Raw genomic sequence first — 27605 nt, forward strand, 5'->3', positions numbered from 1 at the left:
TGTATATACATGTGAATGTGTCTGTCTAATGTGACTGACTGAGGAATACAGAACAGAACAAAAAAAACAAATGCTCATAAGTCCAGTCTCTGAGGCTTGCGTCTGATCCTCGTCGACCGCCGGAGAGGTGGTGGAGGGGATGACGGTGTCTTGACAGGCGAGTGGGAGGCACGACTGGTGGCCTCGTGGTTCGAGGTGTGTGGAGTTGGCAATTCTACATGCGGAAATGGAGAGGAAAGTGGTTGTGGGCAACTTTTCGCAGTGCCCTTCGATTTCTTCGCACAATGGAGCCATCAGAGACCTGTCGAACAACGACAGCCGGACCAGACCACCCACCATCCGGTATCTTGATCCTGACTGTGTCTGCCGGGGATAGGACGTCCAGATCGGTGGCATGTGCGTCATAGCCCTGCTTCTGGCTGTCACGAAGCTGCTGCATCGTCTACAGCACCGGGAGGTGATCAAGGTTGGGCAGGTGTATGGCTGGAAGCGTCGTCTGCAGGTCCCTGTTCATCAGCAGTTGAGCTGGCGACATGCCAGTGGACAAGGGAGTCGCCCGGTACGCAAGTAGTGCAAGGTGTATGTCGGAAGCGGAGTCCGAGGCCTTGCGGATGAGCTGCTTAACGATGTGCATCCCTTTTTCGACTTTGCCATTGGACTGCGGATAGTGCGCACTGGAGGTGACGGGCCTGAAATTGTAGCTCTTGGCAAACGTGGACCATTCTTGACTGTGGAAGCACGGGCCATTGTCGCTCATGACGGTGTTCGGGATGCCATGCCGTGAGAATGTCTCTTTACACGCTTTGATGACGGTCTGTGAGGTGAGGTCTGGCAGCTTCAGCACCTCAGGATAGTTCGAAAAGTAATCGATGATTAAGATATAGTCGCAACCATTCACGTGGGATAGGTCAATGCCAACCTTGGACCACGGAGAGGTCTGTAGGTCATGTGGTTGGAGCATCTCCTTGCTCTGCGCTGGTTGGAACCTCTTACAGGTTTCACAGTTCTGGGCCATGTCCGTGATGTCCTGGTTGATGCCGGGCCAGTAGACAGCTTGCCGGGCCCTGCGTCTGCACTTTTCTACGCCCATGTGTCCCTCATGAATCTGCCGCAGCACCAATCTGGAAACGTAGCAGGATGACTATCCTGTCCAGCTTGAGCAGGATGCCATCGATCGGCGTCAGCTCTTTAATATCATGCTTAATGCTGACACGCCTTTTACAGGATGTGGCTGTTCAGATTTATTTGATAATGGCTTGATATGATGCTTTTTTATGCACAGCAAGGTTCCGGCGATGACTTTGTAGAGATCAACACTTGTTGTAGAATTGAGGGCATTGTCCTTTCTGCCAGCCACTGCTGAGGTTGTAGATGACTCACTGCAACAGGGGGTCTTTGGCTATCTCTTCTCGGATGAGAACGATCTTCTCATCTGTTGCCGGGAGAGTGCTTGCACACAGCTGCACCTGCAATTCAATGTGCTGGATGATCTCCAGTGGTTCACTGGGTGAGTTGACGGAGCGGGACAATGCATCAGCGATGATGATCTCCTTGCCAGGTGTGTACACCAAATTGAAATCATACCTCCGGAGTTTGAGCAGAATTCTCTGCAAACGAGGCGTCATGTCGTTCAGGTCATTTTGGATGATGTGGACCAGAGGCCTATGATCCATCTCAACAGTAAATGTTGGCAAGCCGTAGACATAACCATGAAATCTGTGGATGCCGGTGAGAAGACCTAAACACTCCTTCTCAATGTGCGCATATCTGGTCTCAGTGGGTGTCATTGCCCGTGACACGTATACTACTGGTACCCAGGATGACGTGTCGTCTCTTTGAAGCAACACCACCCCAATGCCATCCTGACTCGCATCTGTGGATATCTTGGTCTCTAGGTCTGGGTCAAAGAATGCAAGGACGGGTGCAGTGGTGAGCTTGGCATTCAGCTTCAGCCACTCTGTTCGCTGCTCTGCCTTCCACTCAAAGGCAGTTGATTTTTTCAACAGGTTGCGTAGCGCTGTGGTGTGTGTGGCCAAATTCGGGATGAACTTGCCAAGGAAATTGACCATTCCCAGGAAGCGCAGTACTGCCTCTTGTCCTCGAGGTCTTTCATTGCCTCGATGGCTTTAATTTTGTCTGTATCTGGGCGCACATCATGTTGCGAAATATGATCGCCCAGGAACTTCAGCGTGGATGTCCCAAAACAGCACTTGGACCTGTTTAGCTTGAGGCCATGTTCATGTATGCGTTGGAATACTTTCTTGAGTCGCAACACATGTTCCTCTGGGGTTGTGGACCAGATTATGATATCGTCAATGTAGACACGAACTCCTTCTATTCCCTCCATCATCTGTTCCATGATGCGATGGAAAATCTCTGATGCCGAGATGATGCCAAATGGCATTCGGTTGTAGCAGAATCTGCCAAAAGGTGTGTTAAAGGTGCAGAGCCTTCTGCTGGATTCTTCAAGTTGGATTTGCCAAAATTCTTGGGATGCGTCCAATTTTGTGAAGATGCGCACGTGTGCCATCTCTCTCGTAATTTCTTCCCTCTTCGGGATGGGGTAATGTTCCAGCATTATGTTTTTTTTTAGATCCTTGGGGTCAATGCAGATGTGTAGGTCCCCCGAAGGCTTCTTTACGCACACCATCGAGCTGACCCAGTCGGTTGGCTCAGTGACCTTGGAGATGATGCCTTTTTGTTGTAGACTCGTGAGCTCTGCCTTCAGGTGCTCTCTCAATGGAGCAGGGATACTTTGTGGTGCGTGGACCACTTGGCATCAGGCCGCAGTAGAATCTTGTACTCCTATGGCAGCATGCCCATCCCGCTAAATACATCTGGGTACTGGGTTAGGATGTTGTCGATGCTGGCCTGGAGATCCGAATGGGGCGGCGTCATGGTGTAGACCCTTTGAATGAGGTTCAGTTGCTTGCAGGCGTGCGCACCTAGCAGGGACTCCCTGTCTGGTTTAACAATCTCGAAGTGTAAGCTTGCCTGTCCGCGGCCAGGATTAATTGGACTTGCGATGTGTCCGGTGTGGCGTATTCGCACTTCGTAATAATGCCCACTCGGTAAGTGTTGTCCAGGTATTCATCACCTGTCGGAATTGGGAGCGCTGGCTCCTGACTGGTGGTGCAGATCTGCACAGGGCTGCATAGTGGTTTGGTTTCCCACAGTTTAAACAGTGTTTGCCTCTTACAGAGCAATTTTTTAAAAAATGGGCGGTGCTGCAGTTTGCACACATCATCGGCGTCATGATGCTCAGTGTGTCGTTGCGCATGCGCGGTGCGGTTCTTGGACGTCTGCACCTGCGCAGTGCGGTTTTCGGCCGCTTCGTGTTCCCGATCGCATTGCGCATGCGTCGGGCCCTGGAAAGAATGCACGAAATGGCCGCTTTTATCAATGTGGAGGCGCTGCATCCGGGAGATGGCTTGAACACTCTCCAACTCGTGGGAGGCTTGTTTTTCACTTTCTGCCGTTTTGTACTGTGAATAGCGATTTTTAGAGTGCTCATGCACAGTACATGTTTCAATCGTGACTGGCAGGATCATGTGCTTGATTTTCTACAATTGCTGTCGCAGAGGATCAGAGTGCACTCCAAAAATGATTTGGTCTCTGATCATGGAGTCAGTGATATCACCAAAGTTGCAGGATTGCGCTAGCAGTCTAAGGTGAGTTAGATAGGAGTTGAATAAGGATTCGTCTTTACCTTGCATCCTCTGCTTGACGATGTAGCGCTCAAAGATTTTGTTGGTGTCCACCTCGCAGTGGCTGTCAAATTTGTCCAGGATGGTTTGGTACTTTGTTTTGTCCTGCCCTTCGGAAAAGTGAAAGGAGTTGAAGATCTCTATCGCATGGTCACCCGCAGTGGTGAGTAGAAGAGCTATCTTCCGAGCATCGGTCGCGCCATTGAGGTCGGATTCTTCCACGTATAGTTGAAATTTCTGCTTGAATGATCGCCAGTTGGCACTAAGATTGCCGGTGGTCCTGAGCTGATGAGGAGCCTGAATCTTGTCCATTGTGCCTGTATTCAGTAGCTGGTTGTCACGGATCTTGCTGAGTTGAACTAAATAGATTGAACAGTCACACCTGGTATCATGCTGTGTTATGCTGTTTCGGATAACACAGGCTGCTACTTGATGCAGTCTTAATTAAAGGATGCTCCAGACTCTGAAATGAGTTCAATGTGTTTATTGAACTATTAACACAGTTCTCAAATGAGTTCGACTCTCTGCTAATCTAACTGTAGTAACGCAGTCTAACTGTACCAGCTTGCTCTAAGCCACATGCTGGGGTGTGATGTTGCTGATAAACTCTGTCTAACTCTCTAGATGTCTGTCTGTGGAAAGAGGCAGGGTGTGAGTGCCTCATCCCTTTTATAGTGTTTATGGCCTGCCCCCTTGTGGTGATGCCACCTCTGAGTGTCCTGACTGCCCATTGGTTGTGTCCTATTCTGAGTGTTCATTGGTTGCATATCATGACAACAGAAACACACTAATGGTGCATGTGTGCTGGATATGTACTAAAATATGAATTAGGAGCAGGTGTAGGCCATTCTGCCCCTTGAGTCAGATCTGCCATTGATTGGATGGGAGGTCAACTCAATATTCATGTGCATTACGATGTACAACAATTCCTCACTTTTTGTCTTGGGCAATGTGGTTTTGTTACAACCTCGCTGATAAAATAAGGAACATGTATCCTTCGAACATCGCAACATTTGCAATGACATAATTTGCCAGAGTTCCTGTTTCACGGCCTGAACCTCTCGGGCTGACAGTTTGAAATTTACCCTCACTAATAAGCTTACAATGAACCTGCAAATAGCAACCTCAATTACCGCAGTTTTCCCTGTTCTGAACCAATGGTTTCTGATATCTCCTGGTGTCCCGGCATCCGACTGGGTTGGTTCCAATACCCTTCAGCTCCTCTAACACAAAGAGTTCATGAAGCAGGTTGGTCATGGCACAGCAGATTTATCCGTCAGAAAGCAGTTTCTGCTCTCCCTGCTGTCAGGCTGAGGTGCAGCCAGTGAATGCGACTATCTCCCTCAGCAAATGGTTGAATAGAAACCCTTTTACCAGTGCAATAACACAGCCTTCTCTGCACACCACCTTCATTGCCCTCACCCATCTCCCTCTCCTCCAAGAACCAAAACCACAAAAAACAGTATGGAAATATAAGGCTGTATGTACCCTGGCCACTCTCCTTCACCCATGCCTTTCAGATGACTGCTATCTATCAGCTATGAACTCAAACCTGAAATCCATGCAGGAAAGGAATCCTACAAAACTGGCTACACTGTGCGATACATCTCTTCCACAACTCGGCAGGGGGTCAGTATTGGAGCTCAGTCACTCTGAGCTCTGAATGCAACTGAGTAGGAATCCCTGCACCGAACATCAGAAAAATGCCATGAATTACCACAATCCTGCAAGAGCTGATTGCTGAAATCTGTGACTTTGGTCACGTCCTCGTGTTCAGCCATTGTCGTGAGAAAGGCTAGAAAGAGTATGACGGGTCCCAACCTTAGACCCTGGCCTACTGGAGAATGAAGTTTGTGTAACCAACATAATTTCATCAAAGAGGCGCCCACACAAACACCCCCCCCCCCCCTCCCCACACACACACACGATCCCGGGGAAGTTGAGGCAGGTAATACAGTGATCGTTATCATTTGTACCTGTTCCATCATCACTGGAACTAAAGCCGCAGATTAGACTGATGTGTCGTACCCATCTGTTCATTTCGTCCTCAGTTTTAGCCACCAAGTAGAATGTACGAGCTGGAGTCTTAACTTCAAAAACGTAGTTATTGTGGAATTCCTTTTTACTGAGCTTTAACCCAGCTTCAACGTTCTCACATTCAGTGAGGTTTATCATACGCAGTGGTTTCTTGGAGTGTTGGGTTTTGTAGTATTCGAGGACGTCTGGGTTGCCACTCAATCGTCCACTACGTAGCACAAACCAACGCTTCCTCCAGGCCTGGAGAAACAGAGAATAGTCAGATTTGAGCAACATTGCAATTGCAGAGATTTTACAAAAATGTTTTTCCCCCTCTTGACGCGTGTGACTCTCACTGGAATACATTTCCTACAACTTACCTTGATGGTAGTTCTTCATTTGTAATGCTAAATATTGACTGCCGGTGTGTGCTCTGATTATTTCGGGAGTGGGAGGAACCAGACTTCCACCTGGTTACTGTTAGGTAAGGGTACAGAACTAAGGCTGATAGATGGAATTAAGACATAGATCAGTGTGATATAATTGGGGCATAATGCCCTGCTCCAGTTCCTGTTTTCCTTGTCTTCATCTGACAGCCACACATCAGTAGTAAGGGATCAATGGTGACCAACTAGTAGAGGGAGTTCTGGCTGAGTTATCATCTCCTAGCACAGGGCGCTAAGACAAACAGCCGTGCTCCTGTCACAACAGAAGTGGTGAGTTGGCCTCAGTTGCTTAAAGTTTATCATAACAATAGGTTCTCGGCTATGCTTGCCCAACAGTCCAAAGATGTGCAGATTAGGTGGGTTGACCATGCTAAATTACACCTTAGTGTTAAGTTAGATGGGGTTACGTAGATAGGGCAGGGGAGTAGGCCTGGGTGAGTTGCTCTTTCGGAGGGCCAATGCAGAATCGATGGGCTAAGTGGTCTCCTTCCGCCTGTAGAGATCCTGTAGAGATTCTATGAACCTCCAGTTCACGGGCTGAATGCGGTCCCCAAGACAATCTGACCCGACCCACCACGTTTCTGAGCTTGATGGTTGAAGACTAGATGGTCAAAATTCTGAAAAGTACTGCAAGCTTGCTCAACCAATTACTGTTGAGCCTATCAGCAACCAACGCCGGGAGGAATCAGCCTGTGATTGGACGAACCCAAGGTCAATTGCTTGGTTTCTATTTGCGAAGCTCTAAGAGGGACTGCTAAGTACAATAAGGGTAGGGCGGAGCAGATACTGTGGGCTGAGAGACAGACATAGGTCTGAGAACTCCATGGTGTTACATCAAGCATTTGAGCAGGTATCAGCTTCTTGTGAATGGGAAAAACAAGGGCATATGACTCACTGAGTCAGTGTTCAACGTGAAAATTAGGGAAGGTGGTAAATTCATTTCTCATCTGAAGCCTATTTATAAAGGTGTAGACTTTTATTTGGATTCATGGCAGAATGGTTAATAGTGCCCATCTGATTTTATCCCCTCTTCCCAAAACATACACACTGTGAACGAGGCAAGAATGGAAATGTAGTCCGTCCACAAAGAGAACAAAGTGAATACCAGCTTTCTCACTGAATCAGCATTCCATGAGGTGCAGAGAAGGTAAATTGACAAGTTAGTCTTCTCATCTGTAGCTTGGTTATAGTGTTGCAGATTTTTGCAGTTTAACGTAACAGTGAAATAAATTTCTATTCCTCTGAACTTCTTTCCTTTTCTTCCCAAAACTTACACGTCAGCCCGTCATGTGAGAAAAAATTCAAAAGGTGCCCCCAAAGGAAAGGGCAGTGGGGTGGCGGGTCGCTAGGAGGGGAGTAGGCTGTCAACTTAAAGGACAGGAGAGAACACTACAATTCTGTACAAAACTTTGGTAAGGCCACATTTGGAGTACTGTGTACAGTTCTGGTCGCCTCATTTTAGGAAGGATGTGGAAGCTTTGGAAAAGGTGCAAAGGAGATTTACCAGGATGTTGCCTGGAATGGAGAGTAGGTCTTATGAGGAAAGGTTGAGGGTGCTCGGCCTTTTCTCATTAGAACGGAGAAGGATGAGGGGCGACTTGATAGAGGTTTATAGGTTGATCAGGGGAATAGATAGAGTAGACAGTTAGAGACTTTTCCCCCAGGTGGAACAAAGCATTACAAGGGGACATAAATTTAAGGTGAATGGTGGAAGATATAGGGGGGAATGTCAGAGGTAGGTTCTTTACCCAGAGAGTAGTGGGGGCATGGAATGCACTGGCTGTGGAAGTAGTTGAGTCGGAAACATTAGGGACCTTCAAGCAGCTATTGGATAGGTACATGGATTACGGTAGAATGATATAGTGTAGATTAATTTGTTCTTAAGGGCAGCACGGTAGCATTGTGGATAGCACAATTGCTTCACAGCTCTAGGGTCCCAGGTTCGATTCCAGGCTTGGGTCACTGTCTGTGCGGAGTCTGCACATCCTCCCAGTGTGTGCGTGGGTTTCCTCCGGGTGCTCCGGTTTCCTCCCACAGTCCAAAGATGTGCAGGTTAGGTGGATTGGCCATGATAAATTGCCCTGAGTGTCCAAAATTGCCCTTAGTGTTGGGTGGAGGTGTTGACCTTGGGTAGGGTGCTCTTTCCAAGAGCCGGTGCAGACTCAATGGGCCGAATGCCTCCTTCTGCACTGTAAATTCAATGATAATCTATGATTAATCTAGGACAAAGGTTCGGCACAACATCGTGGGCTGAAGGGCCTGTTCTGTGCTGTATTTTTCTATGTTCTATGTTCTAGATGGTTCTCAGCTGCCCCAACCCTTCCCGATGTTGGGTCGCTCAATCAGACACTAGTGCCTTTGATTGTGTGGAGTTTGCACTTTCTCCCCATGTCTGTGTGGGTTTCCTCCGACAGTCCAAAAAATGTGCAGGTTAGGTGGATTGGCCATGCTGAATTGCCCCAAAGTGTCAAAAGATAAGGCAGGGTTTCAGGGTCAGGGAGGGCGATTGGGCCTAGGTGGGGTGCTCTTTTGGAGGGCGGTGAAGACTCAATGGGCTGAATGGTCTCCTCTGCACTGTAGGCATTCTATGAATGAGGGATGCACCATCAACCCCAAGGAGCTGGCATGGAACCCCGACATGGGTTTACATGTCGAGCTGTCCGCACTGGGTTAATAATAGCAGTGGTGGGATGAGGCCCTTAAAAGTGCATTCATTGCCCACCCAAGGGCCTCAACTGGCATTGGGGTACGAAAGCCATCCTCGGGCCTTGTTGCCACGGACATCATCGGGGTGGAGGCAAGTAGGTGGGTGGTCCCCACCCGCTACCCTGTTTAAATGTCTCCCCCACCACAGAACTCGCCACGGGTGAATGGCATTTAATTCCACTTTTTTTTCTGAGAGCTGACTAATTTTGGGTCATGCTGTATGCTGTGAATAACTTTGCAACATTCACTGCTTAAGTTCACATGTTAAAGGATAGTCACTCGGGCAAAATACTGGAGGGCTGCTAAAATAACCTGCATGGTACAGATAAATATTTCCTCCTTTTGCAAGTATTAGAAAATAGATAATTTCACAATATCTTTAATTTGAGTAGTAGTACAAATGGGAAGGCATCAAAGTTAAATATATTTCTAATAAGAATGAATAGATGAGAGATTAGCACAGTATTCTTTTGTAAGTACTGTCACATGGTTTTCGACACAACACATGCGGTAAAAGTGGTTTAACACACACTGCGCAATTTCCTTTCATCTCGATTTCTCAGCTTTGGTTGCTTGAAGAAGAATTTCCACTGCAATTATTCAAATTGGTCAGGGATTACTCACTACAATGATGTACATATCATAGAAACATAGAAACTAGGAGCAAGAGTAGGCCATTTGGCCCTTCCAGACTGCTCCAAAAATTCATTATGATCATGGCTGACCATCCAACTCTGTAACTTGTTCCTACATTTCCTACCCATATCCTTTGATCTCTTTAGCCCCAAGAGCGATGTCTAACTTATTCTTGAAAACATACAGGGCAGGATTCTCTTACCCCGGGGCTCGGCCGGAGAATCGCCGGGACTGGCGCGAATCGCGGCACGCGCCCCGACGCCGGTCCGCCGATTCTCACACCCCTGGGAGAGCGGAGATCCGCGCTGTTGGCGCTGGAGCGGTTGGCGCGGCGCTGGTCGGGGACTGCTCTATGGGGCCCCCGTAGCGATTCTCAGCCCGGGATGGGCCGCGCAGCCTCGCTAAAAAAGCCGAGTCCCGCCGGCGCCGTCCACACCTGTTCTTACCCAGCGGGATCTCAGCGTGGATGCATCTGGGGGTGGCCTAGTTGGGGGGGGGGGGGGGGGGGGTCCGACCCCGGGGGGAGCCTCCGCTGTGGCCTGGCCTGCAATCGGGGCATAGCAATCGGTGGGCAGGCCTCTCGGGCTGAGGGCCTCTTTTGTTCCGTGTCGGCCCCTGTAGCCCTACGCCATGTTGTGTCGGGGCCGGCGTGGGAAATGGAGCCACTGCGCATGCGCGCATTGGCGCCGGTCCCACTGCCCATGTGCAGTCCCGCGGCGTCCATTTGATGCCGGGGATCGGCAGCTGGAGCGGCGTGGGTCGCTCCAGTGCTGTGCTGGCCCCCTGTAGGGGTCAGAATTGCTGCTCCTGAGGCCATGTTAACGCTGTCGAGAAACACGACGGTGTTTATAGCAGCGTCAACACTTAGCCTCAGGATCAGAGAATCACGCCCACAATGTTTTGGCCTCAATTGCTTTCCGTGGTAGCGAATTCCACAGGCTCACCAGTCTCTGGCTTTTTCTCATCTCAGTCCTAAAGGGTTTATCCCATATTATTAGATTGTGACCCCAGGTTCTGGACACCCTCACCATCGGAAACATTTTTCCTGCATCTACCTATCTAGTCCTGTTCAAATATTATCGGTTTCTATGAGATCCCCCCACTTTCTTCTCAACTCCAGTGAATAGAATCCTAACTGTCTCAATATCTCCTCATATGTCAGTCCACCATCCCAGGAATCAGTCTGGTAAACCTTCTCTGTACTTCCTCCAGATCAAGAATATCTTTCCTTATACAAGGAGACCAAAACTGCACACAGTATTCCAGGTGTGGCCTCACCAAGGTCCTGTATAATTGCAGCAAGACATCGCTGTTCCTGTACTCAAATCCTCTGGCTGTAAAGGCCAAGGGAGGGGGTGGTGTAGTGGTATTGTTACTAAACTAGTAATCCAGAGCTCAAGGTAATATTCTGACTCCGGTTTGAATCCCACCACGGCAGATTGTGAAATTTAAATTCAACAAACATCTGGAATGAAAAGTGTAATGATGACCATGAATCCATTGCCGATTGTCGTAAAATACCTATCTGGTTCACTTATGTCCTTTAGGAAGGAAATCTGCCATCCTTATCCGTTCTGGCCCACAGATAATTCCAGACCCACGTGTGGTTGACCATTTTAAACATTTTTCCATTTAAGGGGCAATTTTAGCATGACCAACCCACCTACCCTGTACATCTTATGGTCATGGGGGGGGTGAGACCCACACCGACATGCAGAGAATGTGCAAACTCCACATGGACAGGGACCTAAGGCCAGAATTGGACCAGGGTACGCTGTGTCATGAGGCAGCAGTGCTAACCACTGCATCACCGTGCTGCCTTGTGGTTGACTCTTAAATGCCCACATAAGTCACTGGGTTCAACCACTCAGTTCGAGGGCAATTAGAGATGGGCAGGGATGGTACAGTCGTCACTGCCTGCCATTTGGAAAAAGCCTTTTATAATGGACTCTAGCATTTCCCCCACTACCAACCTCAGGCAGACTGGTCAATAATTCCCTGTTTTCTCTCTATCTTCCTTTTTAAATAGTGGGGTTACATTAGCTGCCCTCCAATCTGTAGGAACAGTTCCAGAGTCTATAGAATTTATGAAGGTGACCACCTATGCACCCATTATTTCTTAGGCCACTTCCTTAAGTACACTCGGATATAAATTATCAGACCTTGGGGATATATCGGCCTTCAATCCAATCAATTTTCTCCAACACCATTTCCCGACTAATACCCATTTCCCTCAGTTCTTCTGTCTGATTAAATCCTGTGTTCCCCAACGTTACTGGTATGTTATTTGTGTCCTCCTTTATGAAGACAGAACTAAAGTATGTATTTAATTGGTCAACCATTTCTTCATTCCCCATTATAAATTCTGACTGTAAGGGACCTACATTTGTCTACAGCAATCTTTTTCTCTTCACATACCCCACCCCACTACTTCCTGCCGTCAATGCCCTTGGCTGGTTCACCCCTGCTCGCTGACTCACACTGAAGACATTTTATAGCCATTAGGCCATTAATAGGCATTGTCCCATGTCCATGAACTGCCAGCCCAATCAAGCGATTGTTGGCTCTCTGGCCCCAATAGCAATGGCCACTGCTGAAACAGCAGCACTTTCTGAAGGAAAATGTGATGCAATGGTAATTCTGAGATCTCACCAGGCTGGCAGGCCCTTGTAAGGGGGAGGGTTGTGGTTGTGGGATGGACAGGTTTGGAGGGGAGACCCGTTGGAGAATATCATGAGGGCCTCTGTTGGGCACAAGAGAAGGGAAGCGACCCTTAAGTGGTCATTACTTGGCCATAAGGGCCTCAATTGGTCCATGGGGATGGCAGGACAAAGCAGCCCACTTGATTAGCACCCCATCCACCACCTTCAACATTCACTTCCTCCGCCACCAACGCACAGTGGCAGCTATGAGATGCACCTTCCGAGCCTGCAATGACCAACAGCAACAGTTACACTGGAACACCACCACCTGGAACCTCCCTCCAAGCCACACACCATCCTGACTCAGAATTATAGCGCCGTTCCTTCACTGTCGCTGGGTCAAAATCCTGGAACTCCCTTCCTAACAGCATTGTGGGTGCTCCTACACCACATGGACATCAGCAGTTCAAGAAGGTAGCTCACCACCAACTTCTCAGGGGCAATTGTGGTAGTTATGTCCAGCACAAAGAAATGGTTGTGGTTGTTGTAGGTCAATCATCTCAGTCCCATGACATTACTGCAGGAGTAGTTTAGGATAATGTCCTATCATAGATTATCATAGAATTTACAGTGCAGAAGGAGGCCATTCAGCCCATCGAGTCTGCACCGGCTCTTGGAAAGAGCACCCTACTCAAAGTCAACACCTCCACCCTATCCCCATAACCCAGTAACCCCACCCAACACTAAGGGCAATTTTGGACACTAAGGGCAATTTATCATGGCCAGTCCACCTAACCTGCACATCTTTGGACTGTGGGAGGAAACCGGATCACCCGGAGGATACCCACGCACACACGGGGAGGATGTGCAGACTCCGCACAGAGAGTAACCCAACCCAGAATCGAACCTGGGACCCTGGAGCTGTGAAGCAATTGTGCTCTCCATAATGCTACCGTGCTGCCCCAACTAGGCGCAACCATATTCAGTTGCTTCATCAATGACCTCTCTACCGCTATGTCAGATATTCGCTGATTATTGCACAATGTTCAGCACCATTTAAGACTCCTCACATACTAGTCATCTGTGTCCATGTGAAGCAAGACCTGGACAACATTCAGATTTGATAAATTGCAAGTGACATTAATGTCACATAAGTGCCAGGCAATTACCACATGGACTACGTTGGCTCAAGAAGGCAGCTCTCGGGCAGCATGGTGGCGCAGTGGGTTAGCACTGTTATCTCAGGGCACAAAGGTCCCAGGTTCGATCCCGGCTCTGGCTCACTGTCCGTGTGGAGTTTGCACATTCTCCCCGTGTTTGCGTGGGTTTTGCCCCCACAACCCAAAGATGTACCAGCTAGGTGGATTGGCCACATTAAATTGCCCCTTAATTGGAAAAAATGAATTGGGTACTCCAAATTTTTATTTTTTTTAAAAGAAGGCATCTCATAACCACCTTCTCAAAGGCAATTAGGGAATGGATATCAATGTTGTTCTTGCCAGTGTCGCCCACAGTCCATGAACAAATGAGAAAATGTTGAGTGACCTCTGTATTTCTAGAGGTTCTGTATATCCAATTTATTGCACTTTGCTTTCAGACTTACAGGGCGGAATTCTCCAATAATGGGGCTATGTCCCCACGCCAGCATCAAAACGCTGTCGAATCATCTGGACTTTCCTGAAGAAAGTTCAGAGTGATTCTCCTACCTGAAGGGGGCTAGCAGGGACCCGGAGTAGTCCTCACAGCTCCGGCTGCCGATACGGGACCCTGCATTTCCAGTCGGGGACTGCGCATGCGCACCCCGGCCTGCATCGGTCGCCCTGCGCGACATGACAGACCCACACTGCGGACCGGCACAAAAAAAATAAGCCCCCCCCCCCCCCCCCCCCCCCAAGATCGCACGCGCATGCGGATCAGTGGCCCCTGATCAATAGCCTGGCCGTCTGTGTGGCCTCCCCCCAGTGAAGGATATCCCTGCCCCCCCACCAGGGCGGCCGCGGGCTCACTCCGCAGACGCCACTGGCCGTTCCCGACAGGCAAAACGTGGTTAGAACCACGACGTCGGGAACTCAGCCTGTTTACGTCGGAAAATCGCTGCGGGGGCCTGTCAATGACCCCCGATGTGTAGACAGCGCACGCGCGCTAATTCTCCAGGGACCGGAGAATTGCGGGAGCAGTGTCGGACCGAGTTCCGGGTTTGATGCCCATTCTCCGCCCCTGCATCGATCGTGATTTCGGCGTGGAGGCTCGGAGAATCCCGGCCATGGTATCTGCAGTATTTTCTACTTGCTGATGCACAACATGAGTGCGGTTTGAGAAAATAGGATACATTATTTGCAAGTGAATTACAGTAACTTGCACAACATAACTGAACAAGCAGTACTTTATGAAGCCTTTCAATGGCATGAATACATATCGGAGGTCATTTCTCTGATTAGATAATGGCAGCCTTGCCATTTGTCCTGCTGTACTGTGACTGGATACACTGGGAAGAAGTCAGTCAAAATTCCATCTACAATCTAAAAAAAAATCACGCTTTGCACCTAATGCAGGGTAGTCTCCATTTACTATGGATTCAGTATTATCTATATTTGTTTTATAGTGGCATCCAGTAACCAAATAATCTAGTCACTGTCCTGTATATATTCCCACATAACTATAATGATACTTATATTTGTCAGTTCTGAGTAACTGCACATCAATTATTCATCAGATATGATGTAAGCCTTATATGACCACATCATTTATCTTCTACTGTGCTTATTTGCAGTACTTTAGATGTTGTAAGGGACAAAGGTACTCCAATGTAAAAAATAAATGACTTGGTATTGTTTCTATGAAATTGTAAGTTTTTATCACTGAAAATGTCTTTCCTCTTTTCTTCAACTTTCCAATGTTATGTTCCTGATGAACATTTAAATTAAAAGAAGTTGTGACAAATTGGAACCTGAAAATTGTGGAGTGGGCCTTGAAGATGTTTTTCTTTTTAAAAAAATAATGTATGGGATGTAGCTTTCGCTGGCTAGGTCAGCATTTATTGCCCATCCCTAGTTGCCCTTCAGAAAGTGGTGGTGAGCTGTGTTCTTGAACTACTGCAGTCCCCGAGGTGTAGGTACACCCACAGTGCTGTTAGGGAGGGAGTTCCAGGAATTTGCCCAGCGACAGTAAAGGAACGGCGATATATTTCCAAATCAGGATGGAGAGTGACTCAAGGGGAACCTCCAGGTGGTGGTGTTCCCAGGTAATTTCTGCCCTTGTTCTTCTAGATGGTGGTGGTCGTGGGTTTGGAAGGTGCTGCCTAAGGAACCTTCCTGAGTTCCTGCAGTGCATCTTGTTGATGGTACACATGACTGCCATTGTGCGTCAGTAGTGGAGGGATTGAATGTTTGTGGAAGGGGTAGCAATCCATCAACAACAACTTATATTTAAAATAACTCTGCTGACATAATAAAACATCCCAAGATGCTCAACAGGATGTTTCAAAGTATGACATTGAGTCACATAAGGAGATATTAAGTCAGATGATCAAAACTTGCACAGAGAAGGAAAGTTTTAAAGAATGTCTTAAAAAAAGAAAGCAGAGGTTCCTGTTCCTGATTGTCAACCAACTGGAAAATATACATTTGGCTGTCATGCGAGCACAGAGTTGAACTCAACTGTGACGGTGTCTAAAGTCATGTGTCGGACACTCACTCAATAGGGACACTCATGAAGAATAGCAATTTAGGCAAGAACTGTCACTGACATTGGCAAAAGCCCAGATACCACAACAAATGTCAGCATCTCCAGTATTGAGAGAGAAAGGAATAGCGGATTTCTTAACACATTTGCCAACCTAGAACATTATGTAATACTTTAAATAAAAATCACATTTAAAATCAAGCTGGTAAAATTATTACACAGACAGAGTGTGCCACAACCAGGAGGCCTGAGGCTCACCCCAAATTGGATCTCACGCCAAATTTCAACTATTTGGGAGAGCTAACTATTGTGCTGCCTGGGGCAGTTCACCCATTTCAAGGGTATGAATTTTGGTCATATGCGTTGCCTATTAAGTGATTCTGAGGTCGTCCCAGGAGATTGGGGAAGGATGTTGCAAGCTGTGGAGGTAGTTATCATGTGTATCAACTGTGACACTCAAAAGAGCAGTAGACCTGGGAGGAGCACTTCTGTTTCGTCTGGCTCCATGTAGAATTTGAAAGTTTCACTTTTTGTGAAAGAACAAAAGAAACAGAGGTCAGGAGCAGGCTATTTGGCCCCTTGAGCCTGCTCCACCATTCAATATGATCATGGCTGATCTGATTGTGGCCTCAACTCCACTCTCCTGTCTGCCCTCCAAACCCCTCAACTCCCTTGTCTATTCAAAATATATCTAATTGAGCCTTGAATAACCTCAGCCTCCACTGCTCTCTGGGGAAGAGAATTCCACAGAAATTTCCATCTCCGTTTCAAAAGGGAGACCCCTTAGTTCTATTCTCCCCATAAGAGGGATTATTGTGCAGTATCCACACCATCAAGTTCTTTCAGGATCGTATATTTTTCAATAAGATAACTTCTCATTCTTCTAAACTCCAATGGATACAGGCCCAGCCTGTTCACGCTTCCTTCATAAGAAAAGCTTTTTATTCCAGGAATGAGTAAAACATCTCTGAACTACTTCTAACACAGTTGTATCCTTTTTCAAATAAGGAGGCGAAAACTGTATGCTACACTTCAGATTGTATTGTTGCAGTAAAACTTCCCGACCTTTGTGTGCCATTCCCTTTCGTCTTCCCAATCACTTGTTGCATTTGCATATAACTTTTTGTGATTCATGAACCAGACAGGTGTCATGGTGTGCACCCATGCACATCATGAGGTGGAAGCGGGCAGTGGCGGACACCCAGGTGGGCCAATCAACATGCAGAACGGAACACTAACCAATCACCAGACGGAACACCAGAGGGGGTCTTCCAACTATGGAACACCCGAGGCATCAGCACTCGGCCTCTTTCCACTGGTGACAATTGTACCGACAGTCGAGGTGTACAAATCATTCAACACCTACACGTGGATCAGAGTTAGCCTGGTCTAGATAATTAATGTTAGTTTACTTAGAGTAGTAGAAAGTCAGCCCACAGCCAGCTGTGTGCTTCGTTACTAAAGTTCAATAAATCTTATTGAACCAACGCCTACGTTTGGTGTATGCTTGATCATTTAACTACATCGTGTTGCAGTCCGTGTTACCCCAGGGTAAATAACAGAACAACAGGCAGATCTCTGTACAACCAAGCTCTTCCATCTTTCTCCATTTAAATAGCATACTGCTTTTCTATTCTTTTTGTCAAAGAGCACAAGCTCACATTTTCCCCATGTTGTCCTCTACACCTCAGGTTTTTTTTTCCCATTCACTGAGCCTATCTATATCCTTTTGTTGACTCTTACCTCCCCTTGCCAACTTACTTTCTTAGCTAACTTAGTGTCATTGTAAATTTAGCTATGTTTGGTCTCTTCATCCTGTATATTAACCTAAATTCTGGATAGTGGAAGCCCCAGTACTGACAGTTGTGGCACTCTACTGATTGCAGGTTGCCAACCCAAGAAAATCTTTTATCCTTAGTCGGTGCTTCCTGTTAGCTAACTAATCCTTCATCCATGCTAATATGTTACCCCCTATGCCACGAGCTGTTATTTTGTGTGAAACCTTTGACATGGTACCTTATCAAATGCCTTCTGAAAATCCAAGTACACCACATCCAGGATTCCCCTTTCTCCGTCTTCATTGTAACATCCTCAAGGAATTCCAATAAACATTTTTCTCCCTCTTGAATAATCTGCTGGGGACCATCCAGAATCTAATGGATTTTGGAAGATTATAACCAATGTCTCTATATTGCTGCAGCCATTTGCTTGAAGGCCTTAGGATGCAAGCTATCAAGCCCTGGCGATTTGTCAGCCTTTGGGTCTAACTGTTTTCCCTGGTGATGATTTTAAGTTTCTCTCTCCCTTTCATCTGTTGATTTTTCAAGTATCTTTAGGAATTTTTCTAAGTCCTCTGCAGTGACAACTGACACAAATATATGTTCAACGCCACGTTTTCCATTATTAATTCCCCAGACTTACTATCTTGGGGACCAACACGCAATGTAGTTATTATTATTTTTTTTTTTAAATTGTAGAAACTCTTGCTATTTATTTTTAAGTTTCTAGCTAACGTTCTTGCATAATGTAATTTCTCCCTTTTAACTGCTTTTTTAGTTATTTTTTGCTGGTTCTTAAATTCTGTCCAATCACCTGACCTACCACTAATCTTCACTACAGTCCTAGGCCCAACCATCGTCAGCTGCTTCATTGATGACCTTATTCCATCATAAGTCAGATGTGGGGATATTTGTTGATAATTGCACAATGTTCAACGCCATTCACAACTCCTCAGATGATGAAGCAGTCCACGTGAGAATGCAGCAAGACCTGGACAATATCCAGGCCTGGGTAGACAACTGACAAGTAACATTCGCGCCACACAAGTGCCAAGCAATGAACATCTCCACAAGATAGAATCAAGCCATCACCCCTGGACATTCAATGGCCTTACCATCACTTAAATCCCCCACTATTAACACCATGGAGGTTACCTTTGAACAGGAACTGAACTGGACTAGCCATATAAATACTGCGGCTGCAAGAGCAGGTCAGGGGCGAGGAATCCTGTGGTGAGAACCTCACCTCCTGACTCCCCAAAGCCTTTCCACTACCTATAAGAGACAGGTCAGGAGTGTCATGGAATACTCTCAACTTGCTTGGATGAATGCAGCTCCAACAACACAAAAGAAGCCCGACACCATCAGGACAAAGCAGCCTGTGATTTGCACCCCTTCCACAAACATTCACTCCCTCTATCACTGCTGCACTGTAGCAGCAGTGTCTACTATCTACAAGATGCACTGCAAGAACTCACCAAGGCTCCTTAGGTAGCACCTTCCAAATACAAGACCATTACTATCTAGAAGGACAAGGACAGCAGATATTTGGGAACGCCACCACCTGGAAGTACTTCTCCAAGTCACTCACCATTCTGACTTGAAAATATATCGCTATTCCTTCACTGTCACTGGGTCAAAATGCTAGAACACCCACCCTAATAGCACAGTGGGTGTACCTGCACCATACGGACTGCAGTGGTTCAAGAAGGCAGCTCACTACCAACTTCTCAAGGGCAATTAGGGATGGGCAACAAATACTGGCCTGGCCAGCGAAGCCCACATCCCGTAAAAATGAAAAAAAAATTGTACAGTATTTCTTTCAATTTGATACTATTCTTAACTTGCTTAGTTTGCAACAGGTGATGCATCCTTCTTTCTCACTGAGGTAAGTCTTTGTTGAGAGTTACCAAAAATGTGCTTAAAGGTTTGCCTGTCTCATTGCAAAAAATCTGATTTAGAACAGCCTTCTCAATGTTTGGTGCTAGAATGTACTGCTCCAGAAAATTGCCCCCAATACACACTACAAACTTATTTCCCAGACTACATTTGCCAATCTGATTTATTGAATCTTCATTTAGAAGAAAGTCACCCATGAATGATTTTTACATGCCCCGCTTATCTTTTTCGGAATACCCTGTCCTATAGTGTAACTATATCAATGTTTAATATTATGGTTTTTTTTACCGTTTTTGTTGGGGGGCAACCCTTAGTGATTGTTTACAAACATGAGTGGAGCAGGCCTGGGCTTGGCACCTCCAACACTTGGCACCATCCGATTAAGATAAAATTGGCATTTGGTTCCTCATTTACATATGTAAGGGGTCTAATGATTGTTCCAGGCAGTCATCATGGATGCCTGAAAAATCACCTGACCCAATTGGTGTTGGACACATTTCATGGCCCTTGTGCCGAAGAAATAATGCCACAAAATTGATGGATTTATGCCTAGTTCTGTGCTTGGAAAATAGGTGCAATTAGGTCCGATTTGTTCCCTCACCTCGGGTGTGACCTACCCGAATTCCCTGGGAAGAAAGTCACTTTTAACAGGGTGTTTCCCGGCGCTCGGAGTGGTGAGAGACCCCATGCTATTGAACGGGATTCTGTTTCCATTCGGGTAGATTTGGGGCCTTAGCGGGGAACTCCCCGACGAGGCTGCACTCATTCCCATTTCCAGCACTGACGAGGTCTGCTTGCCGTAACTCCTCAGTGCAGGAGATCGTGACACCATTTTTAAGTGCCGTCTTGATCTCTCGAACTGCCCCCAAAGCCCCAACTCACCTATAAGGAGCCCCTTTCACCCACACAGGGCACCCCTGCGCAAGATCCTGCAGAGGAAAATGCCAGCTTGTCACCTTTGTACTTCCAGCCTGGCAGTGCCACCTGGGCACCTTGGCAGTGCCAGAATGGCACCCAGGTGGCAGTGCCAGGGAACCAGGCTGGCAGTGCCAAGGTGCCCAGGTAGCACCAACGGTGCCAAGGTGCTACGCTACCCAGAGGTCAAGCACCTGGGGGTTTCCGATCCCCTGGGAGACCCCCACCAATGCCGTTCTGCCTGGTCCTCATTTGTGGAGAGCAGCACTGAATGGCGCTTGCACATGTTCTCCAAGGTGAAGGGGTTAGATCCCAACACTTTGGTTAGATCATGGGAGAGCATAGTCGAGTGTGATTAGCTGTCTCGCTCTAATTCGCAGATTTGCTAAAAAGTGATCTGCCTACAATGGGCAGGATTCACACAGCGACGTCGCTTGAGATTGTATTAGATCTCTCAAGGCGTAGCGAGCCGGGTTGATCCCCGAAGAGGGATCTCCTGGCATCTATCGGCCGCATCTCACCACACCGCTTTTCGGGTAAATCATGCCCCTTGTGTTAAAACGTGCAGCTAACAGTTTCAAGACAAAATTATGGCATATTTTTAGAATCCAAATGGTCACATTTATTATTTACCTTACAGTTTATCTGGGATTGATGCCAGAAGCCTGCAAGACTCCTATGGGATTGTAAATGGGATTCTGTATTATCTAGGAAGGTAACAAATGTAATACAGCTCCATCTATGAACACTTGAAACCAGGGATCTATGACCTTTCTTACATTATGAAATGTGTGTATGTGTCTGTGGTGTGGGCGGACGGGTGGGGGAGGTAGTGCTTGATTTCCAATAAAGATGTTAAAATACAACTGACGCAACATATGACTACAGTCAGAAATCTATATTTAATCTCCATGTGCTGGTAATGCAGACGTACAGTGCAATTTATAACAATATGGTAAGATTAGGCATAATTATACCAACCTTTGATTTTTGATCATATATCTATGCAGTATAACACAAAAACATATCATATTAAATACTTATATTTAAAATAAACCTTTCCCCAGCTTTCTTCACCAACTCAATACTAATATTGCAAAACAGTCTTGTGGGTGCTGACAATCATCTGGTACCTCAACCAAGTGACTATTTTTTATAAATTACTCTGAACGGTGAATATCATCAGGCTATTTGACCTTGGGAGATATTATAATTTAGACAAAGCCTTTTCTTGCCAATGAGGAAACAAGGGTTGAGGCGAGAGAAGGTGCAGGCACCAGATAGTGATAATAAACATTAACCCTGGCTAATTTTTTCCACTTCCAAGCCCCTGGCACCACGGTCAACTAACAAGGGTTCAAACCAGGGGCCTTCTGATATTTTTAGCTTTAACACTTGATTGGTTTCACCTTATCTGTATGTTTTGGGTAAAGATAAACAAAAGAATAAAATAAATGATGCACATATTAATATGCAGTATTCATATTGCAATGCATGTGCACATTGGTACAATTCAGCTGGGTCACATTTGCATGATTGTTATCAGTCTCACGATCTTTTTGTGATTCTGTCTACTTAAAATAACACAGCATTTACGAGCAGTGTGCTGTGTGCGTCTCATAAGACAGTCAGCAGCTTCTCTCGTTCCTGTTCTATTATTAACACGGTCACTGCTGATCCTTTGAGAATGAACTACCGTCAGGTGACAGAGAATAACTGCGACATTAAATATGACAAGTAAGCACTCAATACTCCATTGCTAAAATAGTTCTCTTCCAAGAATTGCAGCCCTTGCCGTGTTTCAAAACACAGTGAAAACACAAGTCCCTGAGAAACTCGAAAATAAATAAAAAGTTCCCTTTGATATCTGGAAGTTGATTTTGTTTATCAAAATAACATACAAAAAAAAGGAAGTTTTTTAACAAAAATGCTGAGTCTAGGAGCATTTGACAGGTCAGATGACAATGAACAAAACATGACGACGAAAGATTGGGAAAGCAGTTGCTGTGCCTTGCAGTGTCAGAATGTAAGCAGATATTCAAGTTCTGTTTTCCAACTTGTGTATGTTTTAAACTTACTCATTCTTTTACTTAAAACTGACACTCACAAGATTTGGCGGAGTTCTCAATTTACATTTACCCATCTTTTTTTGCATGACACTTTAGTCAAGTTTATGCGGAAATTCCAATTTGGACGGAACGGCTGAATCACTCAAAATGTCTTTTATTTACAACTCCTCACATTTGGGCTCAGTAACCTTGCAAATTTTTATTATGTTGTCCAAGCGATAGGAGCCTGATTTCCATAAATTTTCTAGAATCCCACTGGATGAGGCAGGAGATTCAGCTGTCCAACTGAACAGCAGCACTGCAATGGTCACAGGACAGGAAGCAATTGGCCAGCAGATGGTTTGTGCCAAGTGCATTGAGTTTAAGATACCCCTTCAGAGAGGACAGGAGAAATGTATTGATGCAGAGTTGTTATGACGTGGATTGCTTTGTCATATGGACTGGTTGATGTGGAGACGATTGGCATCTTTTACAGGAAGAGAGACAAATACTTGGAACAGAGGGAGATAGAGGAGAGAGAGAGAAGTTTTGAATTGCTTTAGAAACAACCTGCACAGACAGAGTGGGAGCTGAATGCTCTCCTCTGTGCTGCACAGATCAGTGGTGGCCAACTTGAAGTTTTGCGCATCACGGGCCTGCCAACTGCACACGTCAGTGCTAATTCTCACCTTAGGACACTAGTGCAACACGATTGCAGCATAAAACTGTAATAGGCATAAAATTTACAGTGCAGAAGGAGGCCATTTGGCCCATCGAATCTGCGCTGACCCTTGGAAAGAACGCCCCACACCTCCACCCTATCCCCATAATCCAGTAACCCCACCTCACCTGTTTTGGACACTAAGGGCAATGTAGCTTGGCCAATCCACCTAACCTGCACATCTTTGGACTGTGGGGGAAAACCGGAGCACCCGGAGGAAACCCACGCAGACACGGGGAGAACATGCAGACTCCGCACAGGCAGTGACCCAAGCCGGGAATCGAACCTGGGACCCTGGAGCTGTGAAGCAACTGTGCTAACCACTGTGCTACTGTACTACTCAAAGGCTTTTATACTTCCTGTTGGTTGTTGATGAACGACCAAACAGATTGATGTGTGCTTTTTTCTGACCAGAGGTGCAACCTTATGGCATGGAATAATAAAATAAAGTACTCTGTGCTGAAAATTATAAGCTTTCAACTGGGCTGCATGGTAGCACAGTGGCTATCACTGTTGCTTCACAGCACCAGGGTCCCAGGTTCGATTCCCACTTGGGTCACTGTCTGTGCGGAGTCTGCACGTTCTCCCTGATTCTTTGCGGGTTTCCTCTGGGTACTCCGGATTCCTTCCACAAGTCCCAAAAGACGTGCTTGTTCGGTGAATTGGATATTCTGAATTCTCCCTCAGTGTACCCAAACAGGCGCCGGAGTGTGGCGACTAGGGGATTTTCACTGTAACTTCTTTGTTCTTTCAGGAAGTGTAGAAGATTGTAGTTTAGTCGGGCAGTATGGTCGGCACGGGCTTGGAGGGCCGAAGGGCCTGTTCCTGTGCTGTACATTTCTTTGTTCTTTGTTCTTTGTTCATTGCAGTGTTAATGTAACCCTACTTGTGACAATAAAGAAAAGATTATTAAGATGTTTTAGATTGCATGAAGGTTAAAAAAAAAATTCTTCTGGTCATTATGTGACATGGTAAAGGCACAATTTTAAAACTTCATCTGTTTGGCATTTCCAATGAGACGTGAATGTGTTCTTCTAGAAATCATTTACAATTTTGCTAAAAATAGCAGCTGATTTTTTTACAAAATCATTTACAACTTTGCTACACCTGGGAACCAGAAGAATTCATACATTATTGCGTGACTGAATAGTCAACTCTTCATGATGTATTAAGTATTGATCGTTAACTCACCTAAAACTGACAAGGATTTATATGTCGATCTGTACAAATGGGTGACTAAATCAGAGAGCACTCATAAGTTATACAATGATTGAAGCTGTAACTCATTATGCTTCCCTGCTACCTCCACCCTCCAGTCTGGCAGAGGAGTATGTGGCCTTATTGGAAACACACTACCAGGATTTGTTTATCCTGCATTTAAATGAAAAAGGACGGCTAATTTGCACCATTGACACCCAGAAAGGAAACAAAAAATTAGAGGTTAGAAAGTGCCTATTTTCCTCAATATTATAAAGATTTATCCAGGAATTAAAATAAGAGGCTCACTGATAAAAATACAATTCTCGTTCGCTGGATATTCTAGAAATCCCATGTCAAACATATCAATGAGTAAAAGGTTTATGACATCCCACGTTACTCATTATAAATAACAAAAAATTATAACATTATTTGAAAGAATGAGTGACAAATTGAAGGGTGGGCTGATAGTTGCTTACATGGCACATGATGCTTCAAGACCAGTTAAGCCTTTATTTATTTGTATACAGACTCAGTAATTTTGTCCTGAAGAAGAGTCACATTGGACTCAAAATGTTAACAGATGCTGCCAGACCTGCTGAGTATTTCAAGAACTTCTGTTTTTTTAATTCAGATCTCCAGCATCCGCAGTATTTTGCTTTTACTTCAGCAAAATTGCATCTCAGCTCTAGAAATAAGCACAACTGCCTCACTCTTTACTATTAAAATCTTACTGCAAACATATCCATGATATCACATAAGTTTCTACCTGTGACTTTGCATGCACCACGTCCCCCAAGACTATAGACGCTCAGTACATCACCCCGGCCATAGATATATCACCCAGCCAGTCAATCAGTGGTACCAGCCAAGTCCTGAGACAAGGGGCAGGATTTTAGGGCCTGAATTTCTTACCCGTCAGACCCGTACACTCAGAGAGCCCAGAACTCGATTTCATGTCAACCTGCCAATTAACAGGTAGCCAACGTGAAACGCGCAGTGGAAAAGGCTCAGCGCTGCTGTGGTGGTGGGATGGGGTGGGGCGGGGGGGTGAATAGTGGGAAATGGGGGGTATGGGCTGGCACTTCTAATGTGCTCCCTCAGGAGGACGGCTGCTGCGGAGCTGTCTCAGGGTGCTGTAGATCAGTAAAAAACAAACTGCGATTAAAAAAAACAATCAGAGTGTTGAGGCAGCACATTCAAATACAAACATCTGTCCTCAGACACCTTGTAAACATTATTTCAGTCCCAAACATTCATCCCGCTCTGGATCAAGGTTGCAGCTAAAACGTAAAGGCCGCCTGGCCAATTGGCCCACCTGCCAATTGTAAAAGCATAAGGGCCATGCAAAACTATGTTCAACTGGCCCCTTCATGGGCTAAATTGCCTGTTTGATTGTCGGCGGGCACGCTTCCAACTCACATGCGCGGCCACCAATAGAAATATCGGGTGGGTTTGCAATGATTCTGGGACGTGAGCCTGAGATTTTCTCACGTGATTTTGCACGCTTCCGAGTCAGGCGCGTGCCCACCCGAGCAATGTAAAATCCTGGCCTAGCTTTTGGATCAGGTAAACAACACAGGGTTAAATGGGGTCACAAGAAAGAATTATATATAGCTCTTGGGACTAAAGGGATATGGGGGGAAGGCGGGATCAGGGTTTTGAACTTGATGAACTGTCACGATCATAATGAATGGCAGAGCAGGCTCAAAGGGCCGAACGACCTCCTCCTGCTTTTATTTTCTATGTATGTTTCTATGTAACCCTGTACTGTGTGAGGAACAGCTACCATGGTTAAACAGATAGGTCAAAATAACACAAATCACTTTGTGTCGTCATCCTCAACTGCAAGTTGTTCCGCAGCTCTGTTCTAACCTAGTTCTGCAATATTCTCCAGCTCTATACCCAGAATACAGAAAAAAGATTGGCCCAAAAGTGCCCTTGAAACCTATAAGGCCTAACTAGATACCATGCTTAATTGACACAAGAATCCCTTCAAATAGTGCTTGTGAAAGTTGCTCACCAATTGCTCCAACCATGATTTACCTGCATGAGTTAAAGAAGTGACTGCTCAGGTGTGCATGGACCTCTAATTTATCAAAAGGGGTTCAGATACGATTTCTACTGTCACCTTTAAATGACAACTACCCTTTCTGTGAGTCTTTGTCGTGGATTTCTATTATGTGCTTGAACCAACATGCTTGAACTATTTTGGACCCAAGAAATGCATCACAATTTCTCCCCCTTAATGCTTCCAGTTTCTGCTCTAGGGGTTGGAGTCTTCCGCCCCGCCCATCGCAAGATCACCACGGGTGAGACGCAGACAATGGGAAAGTCCATGCCCTCGGCCGGAATCTGTGGTCGCCAGGCGGGCCCAGCCGGAGAATCCCGCCCAGCTCTACTGACTTGTGTGCTCTGCGGATCCAATTACTACTACTGGTATTTGTCCGCAATTCCCCCTTAAAAATATACTGATGATTGTACAGGACTCCAGAGCTCCAGTTTTGTTTGTCTGTGTGTGTACATTCCAATATCTCTGCTGACTCAAGGGTTTCTAGATTATTTTGCCTGTGTGCAAACCACCTGTTCACAATTTCTGGTTTGGGTCAGTTAGAAGTAGTTGGTTTGGAAAATCGGATCTGAAACTATCAATGATGGAGGAGATATATTTGCTGAAATACCAAGGTGGTGATTTTCAATGGCACCTGCTCCATTTACATTGAAAAATGTGATGATCGGGAGTTGAAAATTGAAAATAAAAATTGCCCCACAGACACATGAAACCCACCCCGTGTTATTTTCAGACTAACCTGCAAATAAATGGCCAGTGTTCCCAACTAAAAAAGGCCTTACTGCCTATTCAAAAACACAGGGTCACAGGGTCCATTGTCCGTTTTAAGTTCCTTTCTGCAATTTGCAGTTCCAATGGAAATAGCGTAGGAAAGCGGAGTTGGGGTAGAAGATCAGCCATACTACTGAATGGTGGAGTAGGCTTACTCCTGCTCTAATGGCACCAACTCCCTGCAGGTGTACAGGTTCATGAGCAGCAGCAAGCCATTGGTATCAAATTGAAGTAGCCCTTTAAGTATGAGCTTAGACAGGCTTTCTCTGTCAGAGAGCATCATATCCAAACGTCACTGTGTCCTGCTCGGACATCTCCAGATGTGCAACTGCCAATAGAAGTCATTTGGATTTAAGGAGGATCAGGAAACT

General features: G+C 46.0%; 1 protein-coding gene across 3 annotated transcripts in view; it reads right to left on the reverse strand.

Moving 5' to 3' along the window:
• gab3 (GRB2 associated binding protein 3) overlaps positions 1-27605 on the reverse strand; it is a 174422-nt gene that overhangs the window by 63787 nt on the left and 83030 nt on the right. For 2 of the 3 annotated variants that reach the window (XM_072505607.1, XM_072505606.1), the window contains exon 2: positions 5684-5984. In XM_072505607.1, the coding sequence (XP_072361708.1) occupies positions 5684-5984 (301 nt within the window). Of the gene's footprint in view, positions 1-5683; positions 5985-27605 lie in introns of those variants that run through there. The other variant, XM_072505609.1, reaches the window with a different exon arrangement.

This window comes from Scyliorhinus torazame, chromosome 5, assembly GCF_047496885.1.
Source record: "Scyliorhinus torazame isolate Kashiwa2021f chromosome 5, sScyTor2.1, whole genome shotgun sequence".
NCBI lineage: Eukaryota > Metazoa > Chordata > Chondrichthyes > Carcharhiniformes > Scyliorhinidae > Scyliorhinus > Scyliorhinus torazame.